Source organism: Ranitomeya imitator, chromosome 1 (assembly GCF_032444005.1).
Source record: "Ranitomeya imitator isolate aRanImi1 chromosome 1, aRanImi1.pri, whole genome shotgun sequence".
Lineage (NCBI taxonomy): Eukaryota > Metazoa > Chordata > Amphibia > Anura > Dendrobatidae > Ranitomeya > Ranitomeya imitator.
Genome location: NC_091282.1, coordinates 251,557,315 through 251,585,073, shown reverse-complemented (window position 1 = coordinate 251,585,073; position 27,759 = coordinate 251,557,315). Strand labels below are relative to the sequence as shown.

Sequence of the window (27,759 nt, the reverse complement as noted above, 5' to 3'; positions counted from 1 at the left end):
CGTCGGTAGTCGCCCGTCACAAAGCATCGGCGCGACGTACCGACGGAAGTGTGTCCTTTCACATTTCCGTCTGCAGTCCCGGGCAGGAAAGAGACAGAGAGCGAGATTTCCTGCCGGGCATGCGCAGACGGAAAAACAGGATACAACGCACAGAAAAACATTCCCTTGAACGTTTTTTCCAGACAATGAGCCGCCAAAACCCGCCGCAACCAGTGCATGACAGACGCAATGTGTGACCATACGTCGCGATCCGTCGGCAATACAAGTCTATGGGAAAAAACGCATCCTGCGGGCAAATTTGCAGGATGCGTTTTTTTCTCAGAATGACGCATTGTGACGGATACAAAACAAGGTAAGTGTGAAAGTAGCCTAAAGCTAAATCCAAGTCTCCTAAAGGACCTGGTCCCTCTGCCAACTTGGAAATAGCCGACTCTGTGAGAGAAGGCTAAATCCCAGTGCACAGAAGGACCAGGTCCTTAGCCGACTTGGATTTAGCCCGCCCGCCGGTCACGTGACGCTTCTAACCCAATGGTGACCACTAGAACGAGTATGAAAGAAAGGCGCTCGGCGCTCTGCAAGTGCTGCCTGCTCTGGGTTGTTTCCGAGTCTTCCGATCACGTGACACACTGCCAGTCACATGAATCCTGCTGTCATCACCAGGAGTCTAAAGATGGCGTCTCATCTGTCCTGCGGCCGGGTGAACCTGAACGTCTTACGGGAGGCGATGCGCATTGAGCTGCGGGAGTTCCTGGATAAATGTGCTGGGAGCAAGGTGCGGTACAGGCGGACCCCCGACGGCTGTCCTCCCCATGGAGCCCCCTCTATTTCCTCTGCACCTTTCACCTAGAACCCCTCATTTCCTTCTCTTATTTATGGCTCCTCACGTTGGTTCCTGGTTTTGCAGAATATTCTAGTCTTAGAATTGTTTTTAGATGCAGTTTCGGGTAGATGTAGATCCAGCGCAGACATATAATGCAGCCATGGTAAACTGCAGGATTCGGCGTTTAAATGGTTAAAAAGCAAGCGTTATTTCTACAAGAATAATGATATAGAAGTGAATATTTGTTAAAGATTTTGTTTAATCTAATTAAATTAATTTCTAATTAATATAATTTGTTAAATATTTGTAAAAGACCGATGGCAATCGCTGACTGGCTATATATTTAAATCGGTTTTTGATCCCTTTTTTTTTTTTTTTTTTTACAATGAATGATTATGACTTTTTATTACCAAAAAAACCTTTTATCTAATTGTTGTACAACTAAAGCTTTTCTTTTTGATCTGCTGTAAATAATCTATGGAAGTTTAGGCCATAAATATATGAATGTCAGACAAGCCCTTTACTCCTCCCTACCCCCCAAGACCATCTGACAGGGAATTTAGGCTATGATCCCCAGTGGGGACAGTGATGTGTAAAGCGCTGCACCAGTAGTGGTGCTATATAACAAGGAAAGTAACCAGCGATTAGCCATGTGTCTCCCTGATACAAGGATGCATTCAGCTGCCCTTCATTATGTGACTGGTGCATTTTCACAGTATGCTAGGTGTACGCGGCCTGAAAAAAAAAAAAAAAAAAAAGGGGGGGGGGGATTATAATTGTGGAGAATTTTTTTTTTTTTTGCAATATATTGAAATGATCTAAATTGATACTTCAAAGAATCAAGGACCCTTCATTGGTTTCAAAATGAGCGAATATGTTCAGGAAAGCTATCACCGAATCCAAATGTTCCAAATTTGTTTATTTCCGAACATATTCGCTCATCTGTACTCCCATTGACTCCAATGATGTTCAGCAAATACGGCGATCGTTATCCGAACAAAATATTTGCTCATCTCTAAATGCTACTCTCAAAAGAGCTGATTATGAGCGATGATTTGTGAGCAAACACAGAGATTGTCGTGAGATCTAGTTATTTGAGGTCATTTAGACGTCTGTTTTCACATGTGTTGTATGTTCACATGTAGAACGCATACCCATTCTAGTCTATGTTGCTGTTCACATGCCCATGTAATCTTTTACGGACAGAGTGTCCTGAAAATAAAACTGAGGACAATGGTTTGATCTGAGGTGCGGATCTAACTCTCCCATTCACACTAATGCTTGCCCATTTTTTTTTTTTTTTTAAACTTTTAAGGCTAGGTTCACATTGCGTTAGCGCAATCCGTTAGCATATCCGCTAAACGCAATGTCCAAAAAGGTATTGCGTTCGGCAATCCCGCTGGCGCAGATGCCCGATCTGCGCTAGCGAGGAACGGACCCTGAACGCTGCAAGCAGCGTTCGAGGTGTGTCCGAAACTAACGGCACATTGCAGGCGCATGCCAAAAATGGCATACGTTTGCGATGCACTAGAGATCCGTTAGCACATTGCAGTCAATGGGTGCGCTAATGGATCCGTTACATAGCGTTAATTGCGACAATTGCGCCATGTAACGTAGTACGTAAGCGGACACCCACTAACGCAATGTGAACCTAGCCTAATGAGTTGGAGATTCTTCTGATTTTTATTTTTTGGGGGGCATATGAGAAAAAAAAATCAGCCACATTGTGCTTAAACAAAAACAAAAAACCCTCCTATAATGATGATTATAAAAAAAATAAAAAAAAATTGTATTGTGAATTACTTGACTAATTGTTACTGTTTTTGTATTTGCATGTAGGCAATTGTGTGGGATGAGTACCTGACAGGCCCTTTTGGATTAATTGCCCAGTATTCGCTCTTAAAGGTATTTTTTATTTGTAGCACTATGACTTATTCCTTCTTAAGGTTTGGTAAATCCAGCCAGGCTGTTATGTTTGTTTTTAGGATCATGATGTTGAAAAAATGTTTACACTGAAGTCGGGCCCACTACCATCATCTGATGTTAAAAACATCATATTTTTTGTCAGACCCAGGCTGGAATTAATGGACATAATTGCTGAGAACATTCGGAGGTATTTCTTATATTTGATGTTCTATGTATTGTTACTTAAAGAGGTTGCCCCATGCACAAAGTACATTTTAATCTTGGAATAATAATAATTTCCACAATTGGATGTGTTTAAATAAAATGTTCCTGTGCTGAGATAATCTTATAAACGCGCCCCTGCTGTGTACTTTGTAATGTTTGTGTCTGACCGTGCAGGAACATGGTCTGATCATACCACAGCTCCTTTCCAAGGGAGGGACCATAAGTCACTTGTATAATAAGTAAGCATCCAGACCAAACAGCGGGGGCTTCCAGCTGGCTGCTTTTTAACACATTTCCCTGCTTGTTTTATCACAGGAGTGTGTTTCTTAGGAGAGACTTGGATAGGAGCATAGTAAAAATCTTACCTCTTTCAATAAAGTGTCTATCTTCGGGAAATATATATATATATATATATATATATATATATATATATATATATATATATATATATATATATATATATATATATATATATATATATATATATATTCCATCAACTTGCATCTCAAAAAAAAAAATTAGAAACTGGCTATTATAGCTTAATCCTGTGTTTTCTTTCAGGTTTTGTGGCAGCACTGTGACTCAGTGGTTAGCACTGTTGCTTTGCAGTGCGGAGGTCCTTGGTTCAAATCCCACCAAGGACAACATCTGCCAGGAGTTTGCATGTTCTCCCCGTGTTTGCGTGGGTTTCCTCTGGGTACTGATAGGGAATTTAGACTGTGAGCCGGTAATGTCTATAAAGCAATGCAGAATATGATGGCGCTATATAAGCAATGATTAATACATTTATTGTATTTGTGATAAAAGTTAGGATGGTCCATTCTACGGTAGCAGATTATCGTTTTTAGGGAAATAGAGGCGGAGAGAAATGTGCCCATTGTGTTTTCAGTCTCCAGGATTGTGTAGACATTGCGTGTTCATTTCTTCTTGACTTTTGACTTACAATAGGCAGTGGCCAGGGCTTAGTGTGCTGTTTCTCCTACAGCACATTGCAAAGCTGGAAGTGAGAGGTAAAGGGGAAGATCCCAGCATTTTTTATTTTTTTTAGAATGCCATCATAATATCCAGGTATTGAACCAAGAAATATTATATATATATATTTTTTTATTATTCCTAATAGAGAAGATAAAGGGCGTTCTAATCAGCGGGATTTCCACATTTTATTTGTTCCTCGCCGTAGTCTGCTATGTGAGCAGAGACTTAAGGATCTTGGAGTTCTTGGCTCATTTTATCTTCGTGAGGAATATCGCCTGAACCTGATCCCCTTTGATGGAGATCTGTTGTCTATGGAATCTGAAAATGCGTTCAAGGTAAGGTGATAGGAGCTCCGCTGGGGGAGGTGCATGATCAGGTCATCCACTAATAAACGGGCCACAAAGAAGGCTGTCCAATATGGATCTCTTGTACCACTTACTCCACACCAAGTATTATAGAAGCATTGAAGGTGTGGATGCTTTGAGGAAAAACCATAGGTGCTGTATGGTTGTTGGGTCTCTAAACTCCCCTTTTAACCCTTAATCAAATGAAGGATACCTCTTACTGACTACATTAGCAATCGCATGCTAACGTCTGGATCCATAAGCCTTCATGACATAAGGGCTGGTTGTGCCACCTGTTCTTGTTGGGCTCAAAGTTTATTAAAACATAAAACTTGCATCGCTCAAGTAGTTTGTTTTTATTTCTAACAGGAATGCTACTTGGAAAATGATCAGACAACACTTTATCATGCTGCGAAGGGTCTCACCACTTTGCAGGCCTTGTATGGGACCATTCCTCAGATTTGTGGGAAAGGCGAGTGTGCCAGGGTAAGTGTGCACTGCAGGAAAGTTTGTGTTTTTCAGGGTGATGCCCATCACTCTATTATTCCAGTCTTTATAAAGAAATTCCTTACATGGAAGACTTCAAATTAGATGTTATCTGATTCTGTATTGTAGGTTTTTTGTTTGTTTGTTTGCTTGTGTTTTTTTTTTTTTTTTTTTTTTTTTTTTTTTTTAAATAATTTTAGCTCTTGAAATATTTAGTGTTTTGAGAAGTAGTGGTCTCTCATCAGCCACTGAGCAACACCAAGATGGGTATGTTATAATCTGAGCTTATGACGGAGATATATTATGGCAGTTATCTGGAGGAATATTTTGGCGCTTGTCAAAAATGTAGACTCTTAGGCGGAGTCACACTACTCGGTCCAGTGTCGGGCCGGAGTCACACTACAGCGAGATACGGCCGAGTCTCGCAGGTTAAAACCAAGCTCCGGCACTCTGGAGCGGAGCGTGCAGCTCCATGTATTGCTATACGGCCGCACGCTCCGCTCTGGAGTACCGGTGCCAGAGCTTGGTTTTAAGGTTTTAACCTGCGAGACTCTGCCGTATCTCGCTATGTGTGACCCCGGCCTTATACTGTGGGGCAGCGCAGACCTGTGATTATTATGCCGAATAGGCATGAGGGAACAATGGCAGCATGCTGCAGTTTGCAGCGAGACTCGGCTCACTTGCGTGCATACAAGTCTATGGGTGCAAGTGAAGCATCACACTGCACTCGAATATTACCAGAGTGCAGTGCGATTCCCACCAGCATAAGAGCAGATGGAGAAATTACTTGCAGCTGTACTATGATCGCTCATGCAAGTGGAGCAGAGCACTGACTTTTGGCTCACATTCGAAGCAGAGCAGGAGCTGAGGGTCATTGGCATATCGCATAGAATGCCATACGCAGTTGTGATTCCAGCTCTACAGATTTATTAGAAATTTATCTGGCAAATTATACCACAAATCTACACCTGTTCATAACTAATCTTTAACGTTTGATATTGTGCTTCCGAAGGTGGTCCGAGACCTTTAATGGTGGGTCATACAACTGGAAATAACACCAACATTGTCTGGATATGGTTGGTCTATTTTATTTATAGGGAGAGATTAAAAAAGTTGTCCTACATAATTGAATTTATTTGTTTTTGCTTGGATACTTTTACAATTTAAATAAAAAAAAAAAAAATATTGGCATACTTTCCTACCAGTAGCCCCGTAAATCTGGCTCACATGCTCAGGAGGTCTGCAAAAGTTGTCTGCTGCGTTTGGTAGTCACAGGACTGCTGGAGCCAGTGATTGGCTGCAGTAGTTAGAATACAAAAGCAAATCATCATAGAAATCTCTCCTACTAGTCCCCTTTGGCTGCTACAGCCAGTCACTGGCCTTAGCTGTCCCGTGACTTCTGAACTGAGCAGGTAGACCTTCGGAGTAAACAGCGCTAGATCCATGGAGCTGCTGGTAGGTGGGCTTTTACAAAAATGTTAAGTTTCTGAATAGCCATGTTCCTGCCTGTTTGTTTGGGCACAGCTTTACCCCTGGCCACTTATTACATTCTGTGACTACAGCTCCTATGTCTTTCTCGGGTGCTGTCCATACCGGTTTGACTTTTGCATACAAGTAATTTTAGACAAAAAATTTAAAATTGTATTGTACCTGTCAGATATTATTCTGATGCTTTCTTTTTCTCAAATAGTCAACTCCTCGATTACAGTTTTGCAAGCAATAAGAATTGCATTGGTATTTGTCCTGTAGTAATAGACTAAGTGTGCAGAATTTGGGCTCATGTGGCGTGATGCCATATGGCTAATTTTGGGTTTTCTTCTAGCATGTTGCCAATATGATGATCAGGATGAAGCGTGAGTTGGGTGGAAGCAACAACCAGATAACTCCAGTGTTTGACACCCTTTTGTTACTGGATCGTAATGTGGATTTGCTCACCCCACTGGCAACTCAACTTACTTATGAAGGACTTATCGATGAAGTCTATGGGATCCAGAATAGTAAGTTTGTGTAATGGCATTTTTGTAAAGGTTACAATGCGGAAGTTGAAGTTAATTTCATATTCATAACCCAACACATCACGGTATGATTTGAAAGAGAATCTATTGTCATCCCAACCGGAATTTCCCCCCTCCTATGACTAAAGCTAAATGAAAATCGGATGTATCCTCTATATCGATGGAGCAGTGGAGGGAGAATTTAGAAACTGTTCCCGCATTATATTCCAGTGAGGCTCAAATGCTCTCAACTATTTTTAATTCAGAGTATACAATACTCCAAGGTTCTGTCTTGTGTAAAAAGATCGCCATGATGCAAAATGAACTACGTATGGGAATGATGAGACACATTTGATACATATGCTGTGGGAATGTAGACACAGGCCCATTTTGGAATAAAGTCCTCTCCTTGGTAAAAAGGGGGTATGGAGTGAAATTATTAACAGATCCTGTATATGTATATTAGGATTATATGAAGGTGGAGTGGATCCCGACTCTCCTCTATTCAGACGTATCTCTCGTATCCTTTTTCAAACATGTAAACTTGCATTTCACTGCTTATATGCACAACCTCCCACTACTACCGATACCTCTACCTTGTGCCAGTCATTACACTGGTTACCCATCCATTCAAGAATCCAGTACAAAACTACTACCCTCATCCACAAAGCACTCCATGGCTCAGCACCACCCTACATCTCCTCTCTGGTCTCAGTCTACCACCCTACCCGTGCCCTCCGCTCCGCTAATGACCTCAGGTTAGCATCCTCAATAATCAGAACCTCCTATTCCCGTCTCCAAGACTTTACGCGTGCTGCGCCGATTCTTTGGAATGCACTACCTAGGTTAATACGATTAATCCCCACAGTTTTAAGCGTGCCCTAAAAACTCATTTGTTCAGATTGGCCTACCGCCTTAATGCATTAACCTAACTATCCCTGTGTGGCCCATTAAAAAAAAACAACCAAAAAAAACCATAATCTGGCTCCTCGCATCATGATCTCATACACTTTATGTAGTTAATAGCCCTCTGTGTCTGTACTGCTACATACTTAGGCAGTTAACTGGTTCATGCAGCTTTACATGAACACCTGAACCTTACACTATGGCTGGTCCAAATAACTAAAGCGATTGTTACCATCCACCTCTCGTGTCTCCCTTTTTCCTATAGATTGTAAGCTTGCGAGCAGGGCGGCCCTCATTCCTCTTGGTATCTATTTTGAACTGTGATTTCTGTTATGCTGTAATGTCTATTGTCTGTACAAGTCCCCTCTATAATTTGTAAAGCGCTGCGGAATATGTTGGCGCTATATAAATAAAATTATTATTATTATTATTACTGGAGAGTTAAAGCGAACGCTAAAATAATCGACTCCTCTTTCCAGCCAGATTATATCATAAGTGCAACTCTCTTCGCAAATCTAAAGAGTCCTTGGCTTGATGCTCCAGGGTTACCCACATATCTTCTGATTAGAGATAGAAGCTATATAATGTTCCATAATCGATAGTTTCTTGTGTTTGTTTTTTGTTTTGTTTTTCTTCTCCCCCTTGCAAACAAATTCTATGCTCCTTTATTCTAGAACTGCCATGTGAATGAAAATGGTTCTCCCGTGAATGGTTTGACTTGGGTTAAAGGAGAGCTACGAAATTAAGTTCTGTTTTGTCTTTTGTTTTATAACTTGGAATTATGTCATACATCATCAATTGAAAATTAGAAAACTTTTACATTGGAGAGTTCAATAAAAAAAGATTTTTTTTTTTTGAGGTTCTGTCACCATGTTAAAAGCTGCCAGCTTTTCCTCTTACTTCATTTCCTCTGCTCCCCTCAGTAATTCTGCGTGTGGTGTTTTGTTAATCCGCCATACAATTTCAAAGATACGAGCCTTATTTAGTGCTAATTTGAATGATCTTTACCGAGGAGGCTGCTCTGCATTTATTACCCCTTTGAGTAATCTCTCCCAGGGCTGCCACTAGGAATTTCGGGGCCCCATACTGGCATAATTTTCTGACCCCCTTGAGACTCTGCCTAGGCTCCATCCCAGCTCCTCCTCCACCTCCTCGAACCGTCCAGTCCCACCACCCTCTCTTGGAAAAAGTCCACTTCTGCACCATGTCGTCACCAATCACACAATAACAGTTCCCATCGAACACCAGATCACATTCATAGAAAGCGGGTTTCATTTTGGACAAATGTTGTTGTTGTTGTTGTGTTTTGTTTTTTTTTTTGTTTTTTTTAATCCACCACCACAAGGTAGATTCCTCTAAAGCGGTCCCTACTCTACTGTAACTTATTAAACATTTGTTCAAATATCCTGTACTTTTTAGCAAATTTTTTATTTTTTCAATATTTAAAATGACCAATAAAACCACATGAAAGGAGCAAATACCACAACACCATGGACAGACCACATATAACCAGCACATAGTGACCGAATAATACCACATACAGGGGACAAATACTGTGGCACCGTGGCCGGACCACATATTACCACCACAGTGACTGAATACTAAAATACTGATCATTAATAGAAAAACACAATGCTAATATCACCGTAAGTAACATTTTACACAGGAGATCTGCACTTGGTATACAGTGTCAGTGTACAGGTAATAGTGAGCACCAGTGACATTATACACAGGAGCTCTGTATATAATACAGTGTATAGTGTGCATATAAATGTAATACTATCTCACCATTGACATCTCTAGGTGAAGTCCTTCATCTTCACTATTCATCTTCATCCAGCACCGACCGCTATCATTTCTTCCAGCCCAGACTCATCTGTGCAGGAAATAAGTTGTCTAGAGCACCGCTTGCAGAGCACATTTGCTTTGCACAGTAACAGGACCCCCCCATTGAAAACAGAATCCTCAAATAAAATGCATCATTGCAGTAATAATATCCCTTAAGTATAAGCTACAGTAATAATATTTCCCATCCTGGCCTCCTTGTCTCATTCCTGACTCCAGCCATATGTTTTTCCAACAAACTTTATTGAAAATTTTCCACATACAAAATGGGATGGGTGGGGAAAAGAGGGATTAGGGTTAGGATGGTAAGCTTTATAAACTTTATTAGGGAGCATTACAAGAAGTGAAGGGAAAGGATTTACATTTGTTTCAAAAAAATTTATAAGGTCAAATATGTTCTCCCATCCTGCCCTCATGAGTATCCATTTTGCCCCATGTGATGTCCCATCCTGCCCCATCTGTTTCCATTTTGTCCGCTCCTGCCCCGTCAGTCTCCATGCTCCTGCCCCGTCAGTCTCCATGCTCCTGCCCCGTCAGTCTCCATGCTCCTGCCCCGTCAGTCTCCATGCTCCTGCCCCGTCAGTCGCCATGCTCCTGCCCCGTCAGTCGCCATGCTCCTGCCCCGTCAGTCGCCATGCTCACTTGGCCCCTTACACCAGTAAGGGTAGTAATGCCTGGATGGCAGCCCTGATCTCTCTTTTTGATAGGAGCATAAAAACTAAAACTGCCCATATCATAAAAGGCATATGATTTTTTTTTTTTTATTTGTTATTTTAGAGTTCAGCAATTTTGGTAGTGTTGTTCTATTATAGATATTTCCGTTTTATGCAATTACAACAGGCAATGTGAAACTTCCCCCAGAAAAATTTGCTCCTAAGAATCAGGGTGAGGGTGGCAAAGAGCTCCCTACAGAGGCGAAGAAGCTGCTGTTAAATTCCGCTGAGGAGTTGTATGCTGAAATCAGGGACAAAAACTTCAACGCTGTGGGCTCAGTACTGAGCAAGAAGGCAAAAATTATATCTGCAGCTTTCGAGGTAAAGTAGCATTTGCTTGATAACCTGGCATCCATCCATGTACACATTCTGCAAATATAATAAAATGTAAAGACGTTTTTGAAGACTGTGTGTATAAGCATAACTCTTGGCCTATTGATATCAGATTGGTGATAACTCTTTTTTTTTTTTTTTTCAATAATTTTTATTTAAAGATTAATACATAGATCTCCCAACATGGGAGTTTTGAAAGTACAACAAGGGGCCACTCTTACATCGTTAGTGACATCAAATATCCACTATAATGGGCCCATACGTATATACGTACAAGACAAAGACAAAACAGAAACAAAAGGATAAGTGGGTTAGGACATGAATCATAAGAAATCCGCTTTACAGTATTCTTTACCACACAACAGTACACTTTAGGTCAACACCGACAGAGTTCAGATTTTTGGTTACAACTCATAGCGTGGGATAAGCAAAAAGATAGTAAACAGAAAAAAGAACCCACACTCCTATAACTATCGCTAAATAGTAATCTGCGGTCTCCAGTTCTTCCCTCACGAGGAGAGCGTAAGGGCAAGCGTCAGCTGATCCCCAGAGTTCAAATCCAGCCACGGAGTCCACACTCGGAGAAAGTGGTTCCAATCATCAGTTCTCGTTGCTTGGATGCGCTCATACATCATAATTGTGTTCATTCTAGTCCTGACTTGGGGCATTGAAAGTGACGGTGTCCTCCATTTTGATGCTATGTGTATTTTAGCCGCCATGCCCAACAAGATCACCAGTCTAAAGAGTGTTTTGGACATTCCCTGTGGCTTTAGGCCGAGTAATAATGTCCGTGGGTCCAATGGTATCTCTCTTCCAGCCATCCTATCAATCGTAAGCTTCACCTCCTCCCAGAGACCCGCCACCACCGGGCATGTCCACCATATGTGTCTCATGTCTCCAGGTGTATCGCAACCCCTAAAACACCTATCCGAGATCTGAGGATAGATGGCATGAAGTCTCGTGGGTACTTGGTAAGTCCTGTGAAGGACTCTGAGAGAAGATTCAACCATAGATACCTGGTGGGAGCCCCTAGATAAATTGTCACAAGAGCGCCACCATTCCTCCAACGACAATTCGAACCCCCAAATCCTCTTTCCACTGACTCATGAATCTTAGTTTTCCTTCCCCGGTGATAACTCTTGATGTCAGATTGGTGGGGATCAGATGCCCAGCATTTATGGCTTGATATCCTGACGGCTTTCCATAATTGGTAAATGGGCACACCGCCGTATGTTGGGTAGCAGTTGTGTCTAGGGCTGCAGTGTTTTATACAATATTATGTACAGGGGTTATGATATATACAGTGAACTATAAAAGGGGCAAGGGTGTTAATCTGATATTGCTGGCCTGAAATGACATGCTAACATTATGGGGACATCAGAAGAGAACTAGCATAAAGGACAGTAATCGGTCAATATACATTCAGTTCGGGGGATCTGTTGAATTTGGGTTTAAATGTTAATGATTTTTGTGACCTGTTGGCAAGGTTAATTCTATCTTATCTGGTTTAAATACTTGGCTTGAAGGGGGGAAAAAAGGCTGTAAAAGGTGATAATGAGATTGTGGATGCCCTGCTGAAATTGCAGGGTTTTACAGCCAGGCATAATTATCCACCGCCTGCCAGGACTTGCCCGCTACGTCACGCCAAGCATTACGCATGTGATTGCCAATTGTATTTAATGCAGATTTTCCAAACCTTAAATAAAGGACGCGCTTTTCATATTCCAATCTGTTTAGTTAACGTCAAAGCATTTTGAGTCCAGATCTTTTTCTGATCTTATTGAATCCTTTGTTACCGTAAATAAGTTTTTATGTAAATTCAGTTAAATTAGCAAAATTATGCAGTTTGTGATTCTTCAACATTTTAATATCTGGAACACATTCTTTATTTTTAATTTTCCAAATGAAGGGAAGACACAATGCCAAAACGGTGGGTGAAATTAAGCAATTTGTCTCGCAACTTCCACATATGCAAGCTGAACGAGCGTCTTTAGCAAATCACACATCTATTGCAGAACTCATAAAGGATATAACCAGTAAGTGCCATTACATTTTTCTATTCAGAACGTCATTTAAAAAAAAAAAAAAAAGAAAATGGTTTCACACCATCTTCTTTTCACCAAGCTATAGTTGAGGCTGGAGCCACACGATATGTTGAGCGAAAGAAGTTCTCTGACAAGTTGCACATACAAAAAACATCTTTGAACTTGATACAGTGTTACAATTTTTTACAGTTGGGATTTTGCTGTAAATAAAACGGCTAAGTTGCAGACAAGTTGCATGTCACTTGAGACTTGCATTGAAGTTTATGGCCAGTTTTATTGCATCCAACGATGCACTGTGAAGCCCTAGTCTTATTGGGATACATACGTTTTTGATCACTTTTTATTCTAATTTTTATGGGATGCCAGATGAATGACTATAGTTTGGTGTTTTGATTACTTTAAAGAGGACATTCACCAAACTTTTACTATTCAACTTGACACTGTCATGAATGTGCTGCATTCTGCTGGCACCTGTCGTACATCTGAGATTAGAAGATCGCAGAAATTAGCGAAGCACATGCACTCTTTAAATCTACACAGCTATTCAGGAGTTAATGGGTTTCTTGTGGCATGGAAAGGGTGTAGAGTTCCTCGTTATTATATAAACCTGTATTTGGCTTCCCTCCATGCGAGCAATAGAATCTTCATTCTGTTCCCAGCTTCATTGGAGAAAGTGTTCTAGAGAGTCGCTTTTGTTGTCTTTGTTGTGAATACCTCTACCTTCCCTTCTTTTCTGTTGCTTTTCTGCCTCTTCCCTGTGCAACCATTTTACCTTTTGTATTTTATCCTGTATGTTGTTGTTTGATTGTGCCTTGGTTTACCCCCTCTATCCAGGCGGTGTTACCTTTTTTATTTCTGCCCCTTTACTCACTGGGGGGAGGATGGGAGCTACATCGGATTTTGTAGGAGCACAGAGATGCATGACTCGGGCTTCTCCACCTTCAGTGGTAACCCTGGGGTTGGTGACAGACTAGGGCTTCCCTAGATTAAGGGACGGTATAGGGTCCCTCCTCCCTGGTTTCCTACTGTCAAAGGATGTAATAATGGCTTCTTTAATCTTTTTACAGTGATTCAATGAGAGGACATAACTAGTTTATATAAATAAATCTCTTTATATTATATGTATTAAACAATACCCTGTACCCACACAATATTGGTTACAAACATTAAAACGTAGTCACAGATCCTCTTGACCAGAATTGGGTTCAGATTGAATGGAGAGGTCACAGTACCTGTGTGGGTCTTGTAGGCGGGATCTTGCCCTACTTCCTGATCCCTGCCTGAGCAGCAGAGGTTGGCACCCTCGGGTCAGGATAGTAGTGCCCCCTCTCAGTCGGCTATCCTATAATTCCCTCACCTGTCTGGTATCGGAATAAAGAAGGGAAATTGATAGGTGCGCATTTCGAGTCAACATTCCACTCAAAATTAAGCCAGACATTAAATACACCATATAGGTATAAGACCTCAAATATAAATGTTTCAGCTTTTATGGTTAGTTTCAGAGCTAATACAACCTGAAAAATGTACAATCATGTTGCAGGTACAAAACGATCTCTTAAAGAATATGCCTAGGAACTCCTCCCATCCAGTAATATCGTGTTGAAAGAAGGATAGTCACACTAGATTCATGGGTGGGAAAATGCCCCTGGCTGCGAAGGATGGCACCCTAGAATCACGGTAATGGCGCCCCCTTATCCTCGACGGCTCATCTTAGTCCTCCCTTACCTAACTAGTTGTAAGGGAGACCACTAGGGATAGGATATAAGTATTCTACCAACACTGTACATAATATTCATTCAAAGCAGGGACCATCACTCTACAGAAAGTGAGGAGTTCCTTAATGAGAAAATAATAACAGCACTTTATATAAATATTGCAATCAAAAGCATATGCGTCTTGTAGATGGAACAGATCCACCTATTTGGGCTTATAAATAGTCCTTCTTTCATATAAACAATAGTGGTATGTGTCAAGGGTTAACGTATCTTATCATGCCTCTACGCGTTTCCCCCTTTATGGTGCTGGGTTCATCAGGAGGCAGTGGTGAAGGAGCTCTTCTGTATTGTACCGAAGTCCTGCTGAAAAAAAAGGTGGATTTTTTTTTAATACACATAAAATAAAGGTATTATTTTAAGGTGAATTTATGTTAACTAAATATTGGCCTCTTTTCAGAATAAAACATGGTTTTATGTATGAATTGTCAATTGTACCCGACACCCAACAGGTTATATAAAATAGGGAGTCGCTCCCGATCCTGATGATATCACAGGGCCTTCTGCATCTCTAAGTTGCTTCCTGCTTATGATGGGTTAGCATCATACAAGAGGCAAAATACCCCCCCCCCACCCAATGAAGGCAAAATACCCCCCCCCCCCCCCCAATGAAAACAATCTACTAACACCAACTTGGGACTTAACTTTAGATAACTCCTTAGGTGTTATGGGACAGAGAGCAACTATTACTGGAAATTATTGACTACTCAAAATTTACCTCAATGTGGCGGAATCCTCAATTGGTGGAATTTGTTAAATTTGTCTAGCTAGGGAGGTAGCTAGGAGAGAGGAATACAAACATTAGACTATTTGTTGGAAAAGGGGTGTTTGAAAGCTTTGACAAACTTCAACAGAAATTTAATTTACCACACAATCTTTTCCCAATATTTATAATTAAAGCATACGTTCCGGACTCCATTCACTGTACCCGATCCAGTTATACAAAAGGACTACATCCTAGATTTAATGGCTACAGCCAAACCTACATGGGGTTTACTTTCCAAAGTTTATCATCCGCTTTTATTGGATCTCCTAAAAGAATAGCCTTTATTAGTTAAATCTAAATGGGAAAGTGATGTCTGATCTCTGAAGATCAATAGGATCTTACACCTGCTGAGATTTTCTCAAGCTGTGCATGCAATCACTTTATCTTTAACAGTAAAACCTAATCTACCTAACTATACCTATTGCCATCTTTTCAGCTGTTCTAACATGCTTCAAATGTGACTCAATACCTTTACTTCTGCATGTTGTCCAATGCTATATATAAATATGAATTCTGTTTCTTTTTAGCTTCGGAACCCTTTTTTGATAATTTGACAGTGGAGCAAGAATTTATGTCTGGGTTTGACACCGAAAAGGTACTCCACTTACTATCATTTTTACACTCACCACCATCCCCCCCGCCCCCCTTCAAAAAAAAAAAGAAAAAAAAAATTACCATGCGGTTTTGCTGTCCTCTTGGTTTTCCATGTATGTTATTGAAGTAGTACTGTGACTGCAATATATGTATATACCTCTGTGCATTACCATCATATTCAGGATTTGTGACACTTGATCCTAAATATGGTTCTTTACATGGAGTCTATCTTCTATATTAACCCCTTCCCGACCTGTGACGCCACGTAGGCGTCATGAAAGTCAATGCCAATCCGACCTGTGACGCCTATGTGGCGTCATGGCAGGATCGCGTCCCTGCAGATCGGGTGAAGGGGTTAACTGAAATTTCACCTGACCTGCAGGGACAGGGGGAGTGGTACTTGAGCCCAGGGGCTGATGCTGCAATATCATCGGCCATGGCTAGAGACCACGATCTGCCACCGCCACCATCTCCTCCCCTCCGTCCTGTCCTCTGCTCCACTCTGTCCTCCTGTCAGGTCCCCCCCATCCCACCCCATCATACTTATCGACCTCCGTTGTCCCTCCCGGTGTCCGTCTTCTGCATGGTTGCTGCCATATTCCAAAATGGCCGGCGCATGCGTAGCGCGCAAGCCGAATCGATCGGCAGATTCGTTCATTTATTTTGATCACTGTGATAGCTCAGGTAGTGCAGCTCATCCAGGATGGCACATCAATGCGAGCTGTGGCAAGAAGGTTTGCGGTGTCTGTCAGCATAGTGTCCAGAGGCTGGAGGAGCTACCAGGAGACATGGAGGGGGGCTGCTGCCTCAGCCTTTGTGCAAGGAGGAACAGGAGGAGCACATCTAGAGCCCTGCAAAATGACCTCCAGCAGGCCACAAATGTGCATGTCTCTACATAAACTGTTAGAAAACGACTCCATGAGGATGGTCTGAGTGCCCGACGTCCACAAATGGGGGTTGTGCTCACAGCCCAACACCATGCAGGATGCTTGGCATTTGCCACAGAACACCAGGATTGGCAAATTCGCCACTGGCGCCCTGTGCTCTTCACAGATGAAAGCAGGTTCACACTGAGAAGATCGCTCTCCACGGTGTCACATGTGCTGTCTGCAACATCCTTCAGGTTTGGCAGTGGGTCAGTAATGGTGTGGGGTGGCATTTCTTTGGAGGGCCGTACAGCCCTCCATGTGCTTGCCAGAGGTAGCCTGACTGCCATTAGGTACCGAGATGAGATCCTCAGACCCCTTGAGACCATATGCTGGTGCGGTTGGCACTGGGTACCTCCTAATGCAGGACAATGCCAGACCTCACGTGGCTGGAGTATGTCAGCAGTTCCTGCAAGATGAAGGCATTGAAGCTATGGACTGGCCTGCCCATTCCCCAGACCTGAATCGAATTGAACACATCTGGGACATCATGTCTCTCACCATCCACCAACAACACATTGCACCACAGACTGTCCAGGAGTTGGCGGATGCTTTAGTCTAGGTCTGGGATGAGATCCCTCAGGAGACCATCCGCTGTCTCATCAGGAGCATGTCCAGGCGTTGTAGGGAGATCATACAGGAACATGGAGGTAACACATACACAAATGAACGTCATTTCCTTGTCTTGGGGCATTTCCACTGAAGTTGGATCGGCCTGTAATTTGATTTTCCACTTTGATTTTGAGTATCATTCCAAATCCAGACCTCCGTGGGATATTCATTTTGTTTTACATTGATAATTTTTAGGTTTTCTTGTTCTCAACACATTCCACTATGTAATGAATAAAGATTTGTAACTGGAATATTTCATTCTGTGATATCTAGGATGTGGGATTTAATGTTCCCTTTTATTTTTTTGAGCAGTGTATTTTGCATACACTGAATTAAATGGATGGCATATGCCAATCATTCCAGTACATTCCTAGATGTCATAGCGTTGTGTATCAGTTATTCATTGTCCTTTTATTTCTATCAGATTAATCCGTACATAGAAGATTGCATAGCGAAAAAGGATCCTTTAATAAAGATCCTCCGACTGGTGTGCCTTCAGTCCATATGCAACACAGGTCTAAAGCAAAAAGTGCTGGACTTCTACAAGAAAGAGATCTTACAGGTAAACGATGTCACGTTAGCCCATAGCATATTCTATCTTTTATACTATAAATGCATGAAGAAATGCATTCAATTTACAATAGGTCAATATATTTCTCATTAAATGTATCCCACCCTGCTGTAAACAATCACACTGTGAGAAGAACCTCCTTTTTTATTGGCCTATTAGGCCATGTTCACACGTTCCTAATTTCCCTGCTGTTTTTTCTGCACTAAAAACCGCAGCTCTTGGCAGAAAACGCAGGTCCTTTTTTTGGTGCGTTTTTTTATGCGTTTTTTAGTGCGTTTTTTTTTTTTATGCAGTTTTCAATGCAGAGTCTGTGTGTTTTCTAGGAAGTTTTTTAGGGTTAAAATGGCTGAAAATACCCTAACCCTAACCCTACCCCTAACCCTAACCCTATTCTAACCTTAGTGGAAAAAAAAAAAAACATTCTTTTTTTTATTGTCCCTACCTATGGAGGTGACAAAGGGGGGGGGGGGGGGTCATTTACTATTTTTTTTTATTTTGATCACTGAGGTTATATCTCAGTGATCAAAATGCACTTTGGAACGAATCCGATTCGGTGGGCGCACTGCGCATGCGCCCGCCATTTTGCAAGATGGCGGCGCCCAGGGAGAAGACGGACGGACGGACGGACACCGGGAGGCCGGGTAAGTATAAGGGGGGAGATGAGAGCACGGGGGGGGGGTGGGATTGGGGCATGGGGGGGCAGCCACACTGCACCACAAACCGCAGAAAACCCGCAGATATTTTTTTCATCTGCGGGTTTTACTGCGGGTTTGACCTCACAATGGAGGTCTATGGGTGCAGAACCGCTGCAGTTCCGCAAAAAGAAGTGACATGGTACTTCTTTTTTACCGCAGCTATTCAGCGCGGCTTTTTTAGTTAATTCCCGCATCATGTGCACAGTGGTTCCTGTTTTCCATAGGGTACAGTGTACTGTACCCTGCATGGAAAACAGCTGCGGACCCGCAGCGGCAAAATCGCGGCGGTTCCGCAGTAAAAAACGCACAGTGTGAACATGGCCTTAGCTCGGCATGGTTGTGAAGTATCCTGGCAATTATGACTGTCGGGAAACCATTGACAGAAAAACTGTCTCACCATTCTGGTATAGCAGCACTGTACATGGATCCTTCTCTCTTTGACTAGTCATAGTTACATAGTTACATAGTTATTAAGGTTGAAGGAAGACTATATGTCCATCTAGTTCAACCCATAGCCTAACCTAACATGCCCTAACATGTTGATCCAGAGGAAGGCAAAAAAACCCCATGTGCAAAGAGTAAGCTCCACATTGGGGAAAAAAATTCCTTCCCGACTCCACATACGGCAATCAGACTAGTTCCCTGGATCAACGCCCTATCAAGGAATCTAGTGTATATACCCTGTAACATTATACTTTTCCAGAAAGGTATCCAGTCCCCTCTTAAATTTAAGTAACGAATCACTCATTACAACATCACATGGCAGAGAGTTCCATAGTCTCACTGCTCTTACAGTAAAGAATCCATGTCTGTTATTATGCTTAAACCTTTTTTCCTCCAACCGCAGAGGATGCCCCCTTGTCCCTGTTTCAGGTCTATGATTAAAAAGATCATCAGAAAGGTCTTTGTACTGTCCCCTCATATATTTATACATTAAAATGAGATCACCCCTTAGTCTTCGTTTTTCCAAACTAAATAGCCCCAAGTGTAATAACCTATCTTGGTATTGCAGACCCCCCAGTCCTCTAATAACCTTGGTCGCTCTTCTCTGCACCCGCTCCAGTTCAGCTATGTCTTTCTTATACACCGGAGACCAGAACTGTGCACAGTATTCTAAGTGTGGTCGAACTAGTGACTTGTATAGAGGTAAAATTATATTCTCCTCATGAGCATCTATGCCTCTTTTAATGCATCCCATTATTTTATTTGCCTTTGTAGCAGCTGCCTGACACTGGCCACTGAATTTAAGTTTGTCATCCACCCATACACCCAGGTCTTTTTCATTGACGGTTTTGCCCAGAGTTTTAGAATTAAGCACATAATTATACATCTTATTACTTCTACCCAAGTGCATGACCTTACATTTATCCCCATTAAAGCTCATTTGCCATTTATCAGCCCAAGCTTCTAGTTTACATAAATCATCCTGTAGTCTAAAATTGTCCTCCTCTGTATTGATTACCCTGCAGAGTTTAGTGTCATCTGCAAATATTGAAATTCTACTCTGAATGCCCCCTACAAGGTCATTAATAAATATGTTAAAAAGAAGAGGGCCCAATACTGACCCCTGTGGTACCCCACTGCTAACCGCTACCCAGTCCGAGTGTGCTCCATTAATAACCACCCTTTGTTTCCTATCCCTGAGCCAGCTCTCAACCCACTTGCACATATTTTCCCCTATCCCCATTATTCTCATTTTATGTATCAACCTTTTGTGTGGCACCGTATCAAAAGCTTTTGAAAAGTCCATATACACTACATCCACTGGGTTCCCTTGGTCCAATCCGGAACTTACCTCTTCATAGAAACTGATCAAATTAGTCTGACATGAACGGTCCCTAGTAAACCCGTGCTGATACTGGGTCATGAGGTTATTCCTCTTCAGATACTCCAGTATAGCGTCCCTTAGAATGCCCTCCAGGATTTTACCCACAGTAGAGGTTAAGCTTACTGGCCTATAGTTTCCGAGTTCAGTTTTTGTTCCCTTTTTGAATATTGGCACCACATTTGCTATACGCCAGTCCTGTGGCACAAACCCTGTTATTATGGAGTCTTTAAAGATTAAAAATAATGGTCTATCAATGACTGTACTTAATTCCTGCAGTACTCGAGGGTGTATCCCATCCGGGCCCGGAGATTTGTCAATTTTAGTGATTTTTAGACGCCGCCGCACTTCCTGCTGGGTTAAGCAGGTGACATTTAATTGGGAATTTTTATCACTAGACATTTTGTCTGCCATGGGATTTTCTTGTGTAAATACTGATGAAAAAAAGTCATTTAGCATATTGGCTTTTTCCTCATCCTCATCCACCATCTCACCCAGACTATTTTTAAGGGGGCCAACACTATCATTTTTTAGTTTCTTACTATTTATGTAGTTAAAGAATATTTTAGGATTATTTTTACTCTCTCTGGCAATGAGTCTCTCTGTCTCAATCTTTGCTGCCTTGATTTGCTTTTTACAGAATTTATTTAATTTTCTGTATTTATTTAATGCCTCCTCGCTACCTACTTCCTTTAATTCTCTAAATGCTTTCTTTTTGTCCCTTATTGCGCCCCTTACAGCTCTATTTAGCCATATTGGTTTCCTCCTATTTCTAATATGTTTATTCCCATACGGTATATACTGTGCACAGGTCCTATCCAGGATGCTAATAAACGTCTCCCATTTTCTCTGTGTATTTTTGTGTCTCAGGATATCGTCCCAGTTAATTGCACCAAGATCCTCTCTCATCCGTTTGAAATTTGCCCTCCTGAAGTTTAGTGTCCTTGTAACCCCTCTACTACACATCTTTTTAAAGGATACATGAAAACTTATTATTTTGTGATCGCTATTTCCCAAGTAACCCCCAACCCTTATATTTGATATGCGGTCTGGCCTGTTGGTTAATATTAGGTCTAGCAGTGCCCCCCTTCTTGTTGGGTCCTGAACCAGTTGTGAAAGGTAATTGTCTCTCATAATTGTCAAAAACCGATTACCTTTGCTGGAACTGCAGGTTTCTGTTCCCCAATCTATTTCAGGGTAGTTGAAGTCCCCCATAATAATGACTTCTCCTTGAGTCGCAGCTTCATCTATTTGCTTTACTAGGATATTCTCCATTGCTTCCATTATTTTTGGAGATTTATAACAAACCCCTATCAGTAATTTATTATTTTTTCCCCCTCCCCTTATCTCCACCCACAGGGATTCTACATTTTCATTAAATTCACCTATATTATCGCGCAGGATGGGTTTTAAGGATGATTTTACATATAGACACACCCCTCCCCCTCGCTTATCTGTACGGTCATTTCTGAACAGGCTATAGCCCTGCAAGTTAACAGCCCAGTCATGGCTCTCATCCAGCCATGTCTCAGATATCCCCACCATGTCACAATTATGCTCCAACAACATTAGTTCTAATTCGTCCATTTTGTTGGCGAGGCTTCTGGCATTAGTATACATGCACTTTATGTTCCTCTCTGTACTTCTATTTCTTAAATTATTAACTGTTCTGACCCCACCCCCCATGCCACCGCCACCCCCAACTTCCTTATTTGTGCCCAGGACTCTGTCTGCACTATCTTCCCCTCCTATAAAATGAATACCCTCCCCCCCAATTCCTAGTTTAAACACTCCTCCAACCTTCTAGCCATTCTCTCCCCCAGCACAGCTGCACCCTCCCCATTGAGGTGCAGCCCGTCCCTAGCGTAGAGCCTGTAGCCAACTGAGAAGTCGGCCCAGTTCTGCAGGAACCCAAACCCCTCTTTCCTACACCAATTCTTGAGCCACTTATTAACCTCCCTAATCTCCCGTTGCCTCTCTGGCGTGGCACGTGGTACCGGCAGTATTTCGGAAAATACCACGTTGGAGGTCCTTTCAGCTTGCAGCCTAATTCCCTGAAATCATCTTTAAGGACCTTCCACCTACCTCTAACTTTGTCATTAGTGCCAATGTGCACCATGACCGCTGGGTCCTCACCAGCCCCTCCCAATAATCTGTCCACCCGATCAGCGATGTGTCGGACTCGAGCGCCAGGTAGGCAGCACACCGTTCGACGATCCCTGTCTTTGTGACAGATTGCCCTATCTGTTCCCCTAATAATTGAGTCGCCCACTACCAGCACCTGTCTGGCCTGCCCTGCTCTCCTATTTCCCTCCTTACTGGAGCAGTCACTCCTCCGGCTTTCAGAGGACATGCCTGGCTGCAGCAGTGCTACCCCTGTACTGGCACCCCCCTCATCTGCCAACTTAGCAAACTTATTGGGGTGTTCCAGATCAGGACTAGCCTCCCTGGCACTCTTCCCTCTACCCCGCTTCCTAACTGTCACCCAGCTTGCTACTTCATTGTCCTGCAGCTCCATCCCACCATCCCCCCCCTCATCTGTCCCATTGAGCGTCTGCTCCGTGAGCAGAAGACTCCTCTCCATGTTGTCTATGGATCTCAGTGTTGCCAGCTGCACATTTAGAGTCAAAATCTGGGTTTCCAAATGCACAACGTGCTCACATCTCGCACAGCAGTATGCACCCTCGATCGGCTGCTCAAGGACTGCATACATGTGGCAAGATGTGCACTGGATGGCATTAACAATCGTGGAGCACATTTCCTAATGGGGATTGCACCAGACAGAACAGTTCAATAAAAAAAAAAATAAATACAAAGTATTGATAAAAATCAGACAGCAATTCAGTAATTCCTCCCCTGAAAACTCCCTGACTCCAAAGTCACTGAATCACAAGTCACACTTACCGGCGTCCACACTTACGCTCTGGTCACACTCAGCTCGCTCACACTCGCTCTGCTGAAGATTTATAGAGATTTTTTTTTTTTTTTTTTTCCTAGTTCCCCTCAACAGCAATCAACCTTGCTGTTCAAATGCATAGTTTACACTTTCCATTTTGATAGTTTGTTTTTGGTTAGTTTTTTAATCGGTGTTCAAAGCAGAGATTGGATCCAGAAAAGAGAAGGTTCATTCAGTCCTGCTTCTCCAGTGAGGACTCGTAATGTGGGAGCCTTTACCTACCGTTCGTTTAAACTGGGACATCATCACTGACCAAAAAGAGTTGATGTATTTTGTATGCTAAAGTAATATTTACTGAAGTCGTCTTTTCTTACACTATTTCCAGCGTAGTATATAATGTTCGGTTTTTCTTTCAGACCTATGGTTATGACCACATACTGACGCTGCACAATCTGGAAAAGGCTGGGCTTCTAAAAGCACAACTGGGCAGTAGAAATAATTACCCAACCATCAGGAAGACCCTGCGCCTCTGGATGGACGATGTTAACGAACAGGTACCGTATATACTCGAGTATAAGCCGAGATTTTCAGCCCAAATTTTTGGGCTGAAAGTGCCCCTCTCGGCTTATACTCGATTCACGGTAGCGGTGGGGTTGGCGGGTGAGGGGGAGAGGGCGCTGAGGCATACTTACCTAGTCCCAGCAATCCTCGCGCTGTCCCTGCCGTCCCACGGTCTTCTGTGCTGCAGCTTCTTCCCCTCTTCAGCGGTCACGTGGGACTGCTCATTACAGAAATGAATAGGCGGCTCCACCTCCCATAGGGGTGGAGCCGCCTATTCATTTCTCTAATCAGCGGTGCCGGTGACCGCTGACAGGAAGAGGCTGCAGCACAGAAGACGGGGAGGAAGGCGGGGAGCGTCAGGATCGCTGGGACTAGGTAAGTATGTTATATTTACCTGTCCACGTTCCAGCCACCGGGCGTCGCTCCATCTTCCCGGCGTCTGCGCTCTGACTGTTCAGGTCAGAGGGCGCGATGACGCATATAGTGTGCGCGCCGCCCTCTGCCTGATCAGTCAGTGCAGAGAGACGCCGGGACCGGACGCCGGAACGAGACGCTGGGAGCTGCAATCAAGAGAGGTGAGTATGTGTTTTTTTTTTTTTTTTTTTTAGTGCAGCAGCGGCCATGGCACAGATTTATGTGCAGCATCTATGGGGCAATATGAACGGCACACAGCACTATATGGGGCATCTATGGGGCAATATGAACGGCACACAGCACTATATGGGGCATCTGTGCAGCATCTATGGGGCAATATGAACGGCACACAGCACTATATGGGGCATCTATGGGGCAATATGAACGGCACACAGCACTATATGGGGCATCTGTGCAGCATCTATGGGGCAATATGAACGGCACACAGCACTATATGGGGCATCTGTGCAGCATCTATGGGGCAATATGAACGGCACACAGCACTATATGGGGCATCTGTGCAGCATCTATGGGGCAATATGAACGGCACACAGCACTATATGGGGCATCTGTGCAGCATCTACGGGGCAATATGAACGGTGCAGAGCACTGTATGGGGCATCTATGGGGCAATATGAACGGTGCAGAGCACTATATGGCACAGCTATGGGGGAAATAATGATCTATTTTTATTTTTGAAATTCACCGGTAAATGCTGCATTTCCACCCTAGGCTTATACTCGAGTCAATAAGTATTCCCAGTTTTTTGTGGCAAAATTAGGGGGGTCGGCTTATACTCGGGTCGGCTTATACTCGAGTATATACAGTAATCATGGAGACCAGACTTCAGGATTACTGGAGGCTGCATATGTCTCACTCTTTGCTGCAGCTTTGTAAGTCTCATTACAGGTCGGTTTCTCCGTTCTCCGAGTCTTCCCTTTCCCTTCCCTAGATGTGTTTCTGCTTTGCGATCTACCTCAGTGTGGAACCTCGAGTAAATTTTTGCGCCTTTATAAGACTGCTGATGCTAACTCTATTATCTTAAAGGGGTTTTCCAGGCTGTAAAGGCTGCAGTATGGTGAATTGTGACTGTATATAGTGTACACACTATCACAATGCCCTTTTGATCACCCGCTTTTGTTGTGGCTACAAGGGCATTGAAGGAAGTGGCTGATATTCAACTCTGCACATAATCGCAAGTATGCAGATCGTATGCCTGCTTTCACGTAATCGCCCATTCGCAATGTTAATACAGGGAATCGTGACAGTGTGCACAGTGCTAACTATAGCAGCATTAAGTAATTGCAGATTTTTTTGTTGTTTTCAGCTCAGAAAACCCCATTTATCTTTTACTACTTTTAATTTTTTGTCCATTCAAGTGCTTTATTAGAATGCCTCACTCATCTCCCCTCTTTCAGATTCAGTCAAAGTACCAATCATTGCATTATCCGTATAAAATGTTATGGAAGATAAACATCTCTAATGTTTTCCCCTCATTGCTTTTGTCCACTCTTTACACCAAGAATCCAAACGACATCTCCTATGTGTACAGTGGCTATGCTCCTCTTAGTGTGCGCCTGGCCCAGGTTCTGGTACGTCCAGGTTGGAGAAGCATTGAGGAGGTTCTTAAAATCCTTCCCGGTCCTCAGTTTGAAGAGCGTCAGTCCCTACCAGCTGGTCTTATGAAGAAACGTAAGTACCCTTTTATACACTCATTACAAAAGTCCGGTCATGCGCTTTCAGCAGCTTTTCTCTTATTTCTTTCCTTCCCTGTCCTTTCCTTTCCCCCTCCAAAAATAAGCACATCTAGTCTAGCTATTTAAGACTGGTTAAGGGCTCTGCTATCTTGACTTGGGTATGGATATTCCAGTTCCTTGACTTCACACCAGCAATTTGCATATCATGCAGGTCATTTTATGTTATTTGTTTTCCTTTTTAAACATAAGTTCAAATTGCACACTTCCCCCATTGAAAATAGAGATATTACATAAAAAAAAAATACACGTGGTATCGCCGCTTTTGGAAAAGTTCGATTTATCAAGATATAAAAACAAATAACCCAATCAGTTAACATCGGAAATGGGGAAAATTCAAAAACGCTAAAATTACATTTCTTTGGTCGCTGCAATTACACAAAAAAAAGCTGGAAGAAGCGCTCAGTCAGATCTATTCCAAAATGGTATTAAATAAAAATAAATAAATAGAAACCTTAATCTCACCCCTCCGTCACACAGCAAAAATTAATGGGGTCTCGAGGAAAAAAAGGCAACACAACAAAAACGTCCTCCAAGCCGAAATGTATGTTTGTTTGTGTGTTTTTTGTGTTGTTTTTTTTTTTTTAAACGTTTTTGATTTAAAAGGGGAACAAAAAAAAAATTCATAGGCAGTTTCTCTGGGAAGAAAAACGTGTATGTACCCGCAGTGCAGCTTGTCTTGGCTGCTGATGGAGAGCATGTGACCAGACCTGTCAATCGCTCATTTTTCTTATATCAAACCTGTAAATAAAAAGATGTAGCTCCAATGCAGCTTAATATTTGTGAACGGCGCCCACGGTTTGTATGTATTCACTACAAGCTTTTTTTTTTTTTTCTAAATTTTATAATTTTTCAGGTCAACAAGGGGAGAACAAAGTGATGCTGATCTTTTTCCTTGGTGGAGTAACTTTTGCAGAAATTGCCGCCTTGCGTTTCCTTTCTCAGCTAGAGGACGGGGGGACAGAATACATAATTGCCACCACCAAACTGATCAATGGCACTACATGGATTAAATCTCTAATGGAAAAGCTTGAACCACCACCATTTTAAATTGAATTCCCATTATTTGGGAAGTGCAATAAGACATACCATTCTGGAAGAAGTTGCTAAAATTTTGGAACTGGCTCCAAATTACCATGCAAAAGTTTCCGTAAGTGGTAGTAACCATAGTAGAAGTGGATTACGTACAACGCTACGCCTTGAAGAATTCCGTGCTGTAAATTGCCAAGAATGTCCACAGCTCACAGTGGAATTTGGAAACAAAGATGTTGTAATTTTCCTTCTGCTTGTTCAGTCTCAAAGGAAAGGGCTTTTGGGTTAAGACCATTTCCATTTATAACATGGAAAGCCCTAATGTAGCTGATCCAAAAAATGTGGTTTATTTTACACACGTGGTAAAGACTAAAACCAGTCCTGTGGTTTCTCGCAGTTTCCTACAGTGGCTTACATTAATATAATGTAAAAATTAATTTTAAATAAACACTGTTACAGTTTAAACCGTGTCTGATTTATATATTTATTTATTTTTATTTCTTTCGGCAGTTTTTCCCCAGTTTATAGACCTTGATGGATTGTGATTACCCACCCCTCCTAAGGTCTGCTCTAAGCGGGCAGTATTTGTGCTGTTCTTCCACCCTAAAGACCTTTCTGTGCCAGCCTTTATTCAGCCAGCTGGGAGATCTGATTCTATATCCCCCAGCCTCGATTCTTTTATCAAACATTTGAAATAGATCTCCAGCGAGTAACTCTCCTCAAACTGTCGCACAGAGGGCTGTATGGATT

At 42.4% G+C, this 27,759-nt stretch overlaps 1 protein-coding gene across 2 annotated transcripts; it reads left to right on the top strand.

The window, feature by feature from the left end:
• Positions 1–623: 623 nt before the first annotated feature.
• On the top strand, positions 624–27,474 carry VPS33A (VPS33A core subunit of CORVET and HOPS complexes). Of its 2 annotated transcripts, none has more exons than XM_069755564.1 (13): positions 624–772; positions 2,660–2,725; positions 2,806–2,933; positions 4,131–4,260; positions 4,639–4,755; positions 6,578–6,752; positions 10,341–10,534; positions 12,456–12,582; positions 15,657–15,724; positions 17,686–17,823; positions 23,665–23,802; positions 25,747–25,915; positions 26,834–27,474. In XM_069755564.1, the coding sequence occupies exons 1-13, from the start codon at positions 638–640 to the stop codon at positions 27,025–27,027; spliced, it is 1,779 nt and encodes a 592-aa protein (XP_069611665.1). In that variant the 5' UTR covers positions 624–637; the 3' UTR covers positions 27,028–27,474. The 2 variants fall into 2 exon arrangements, with proteins under 2 accessions (XP_069611665.1, XP_069611658.1); XM_069755557.1 differs by having other exon boundaries at positions 4,071–4,260.
• The last annotated feature ends 285 nt before the right edge of the window (positions 27,475–27,759 follow it).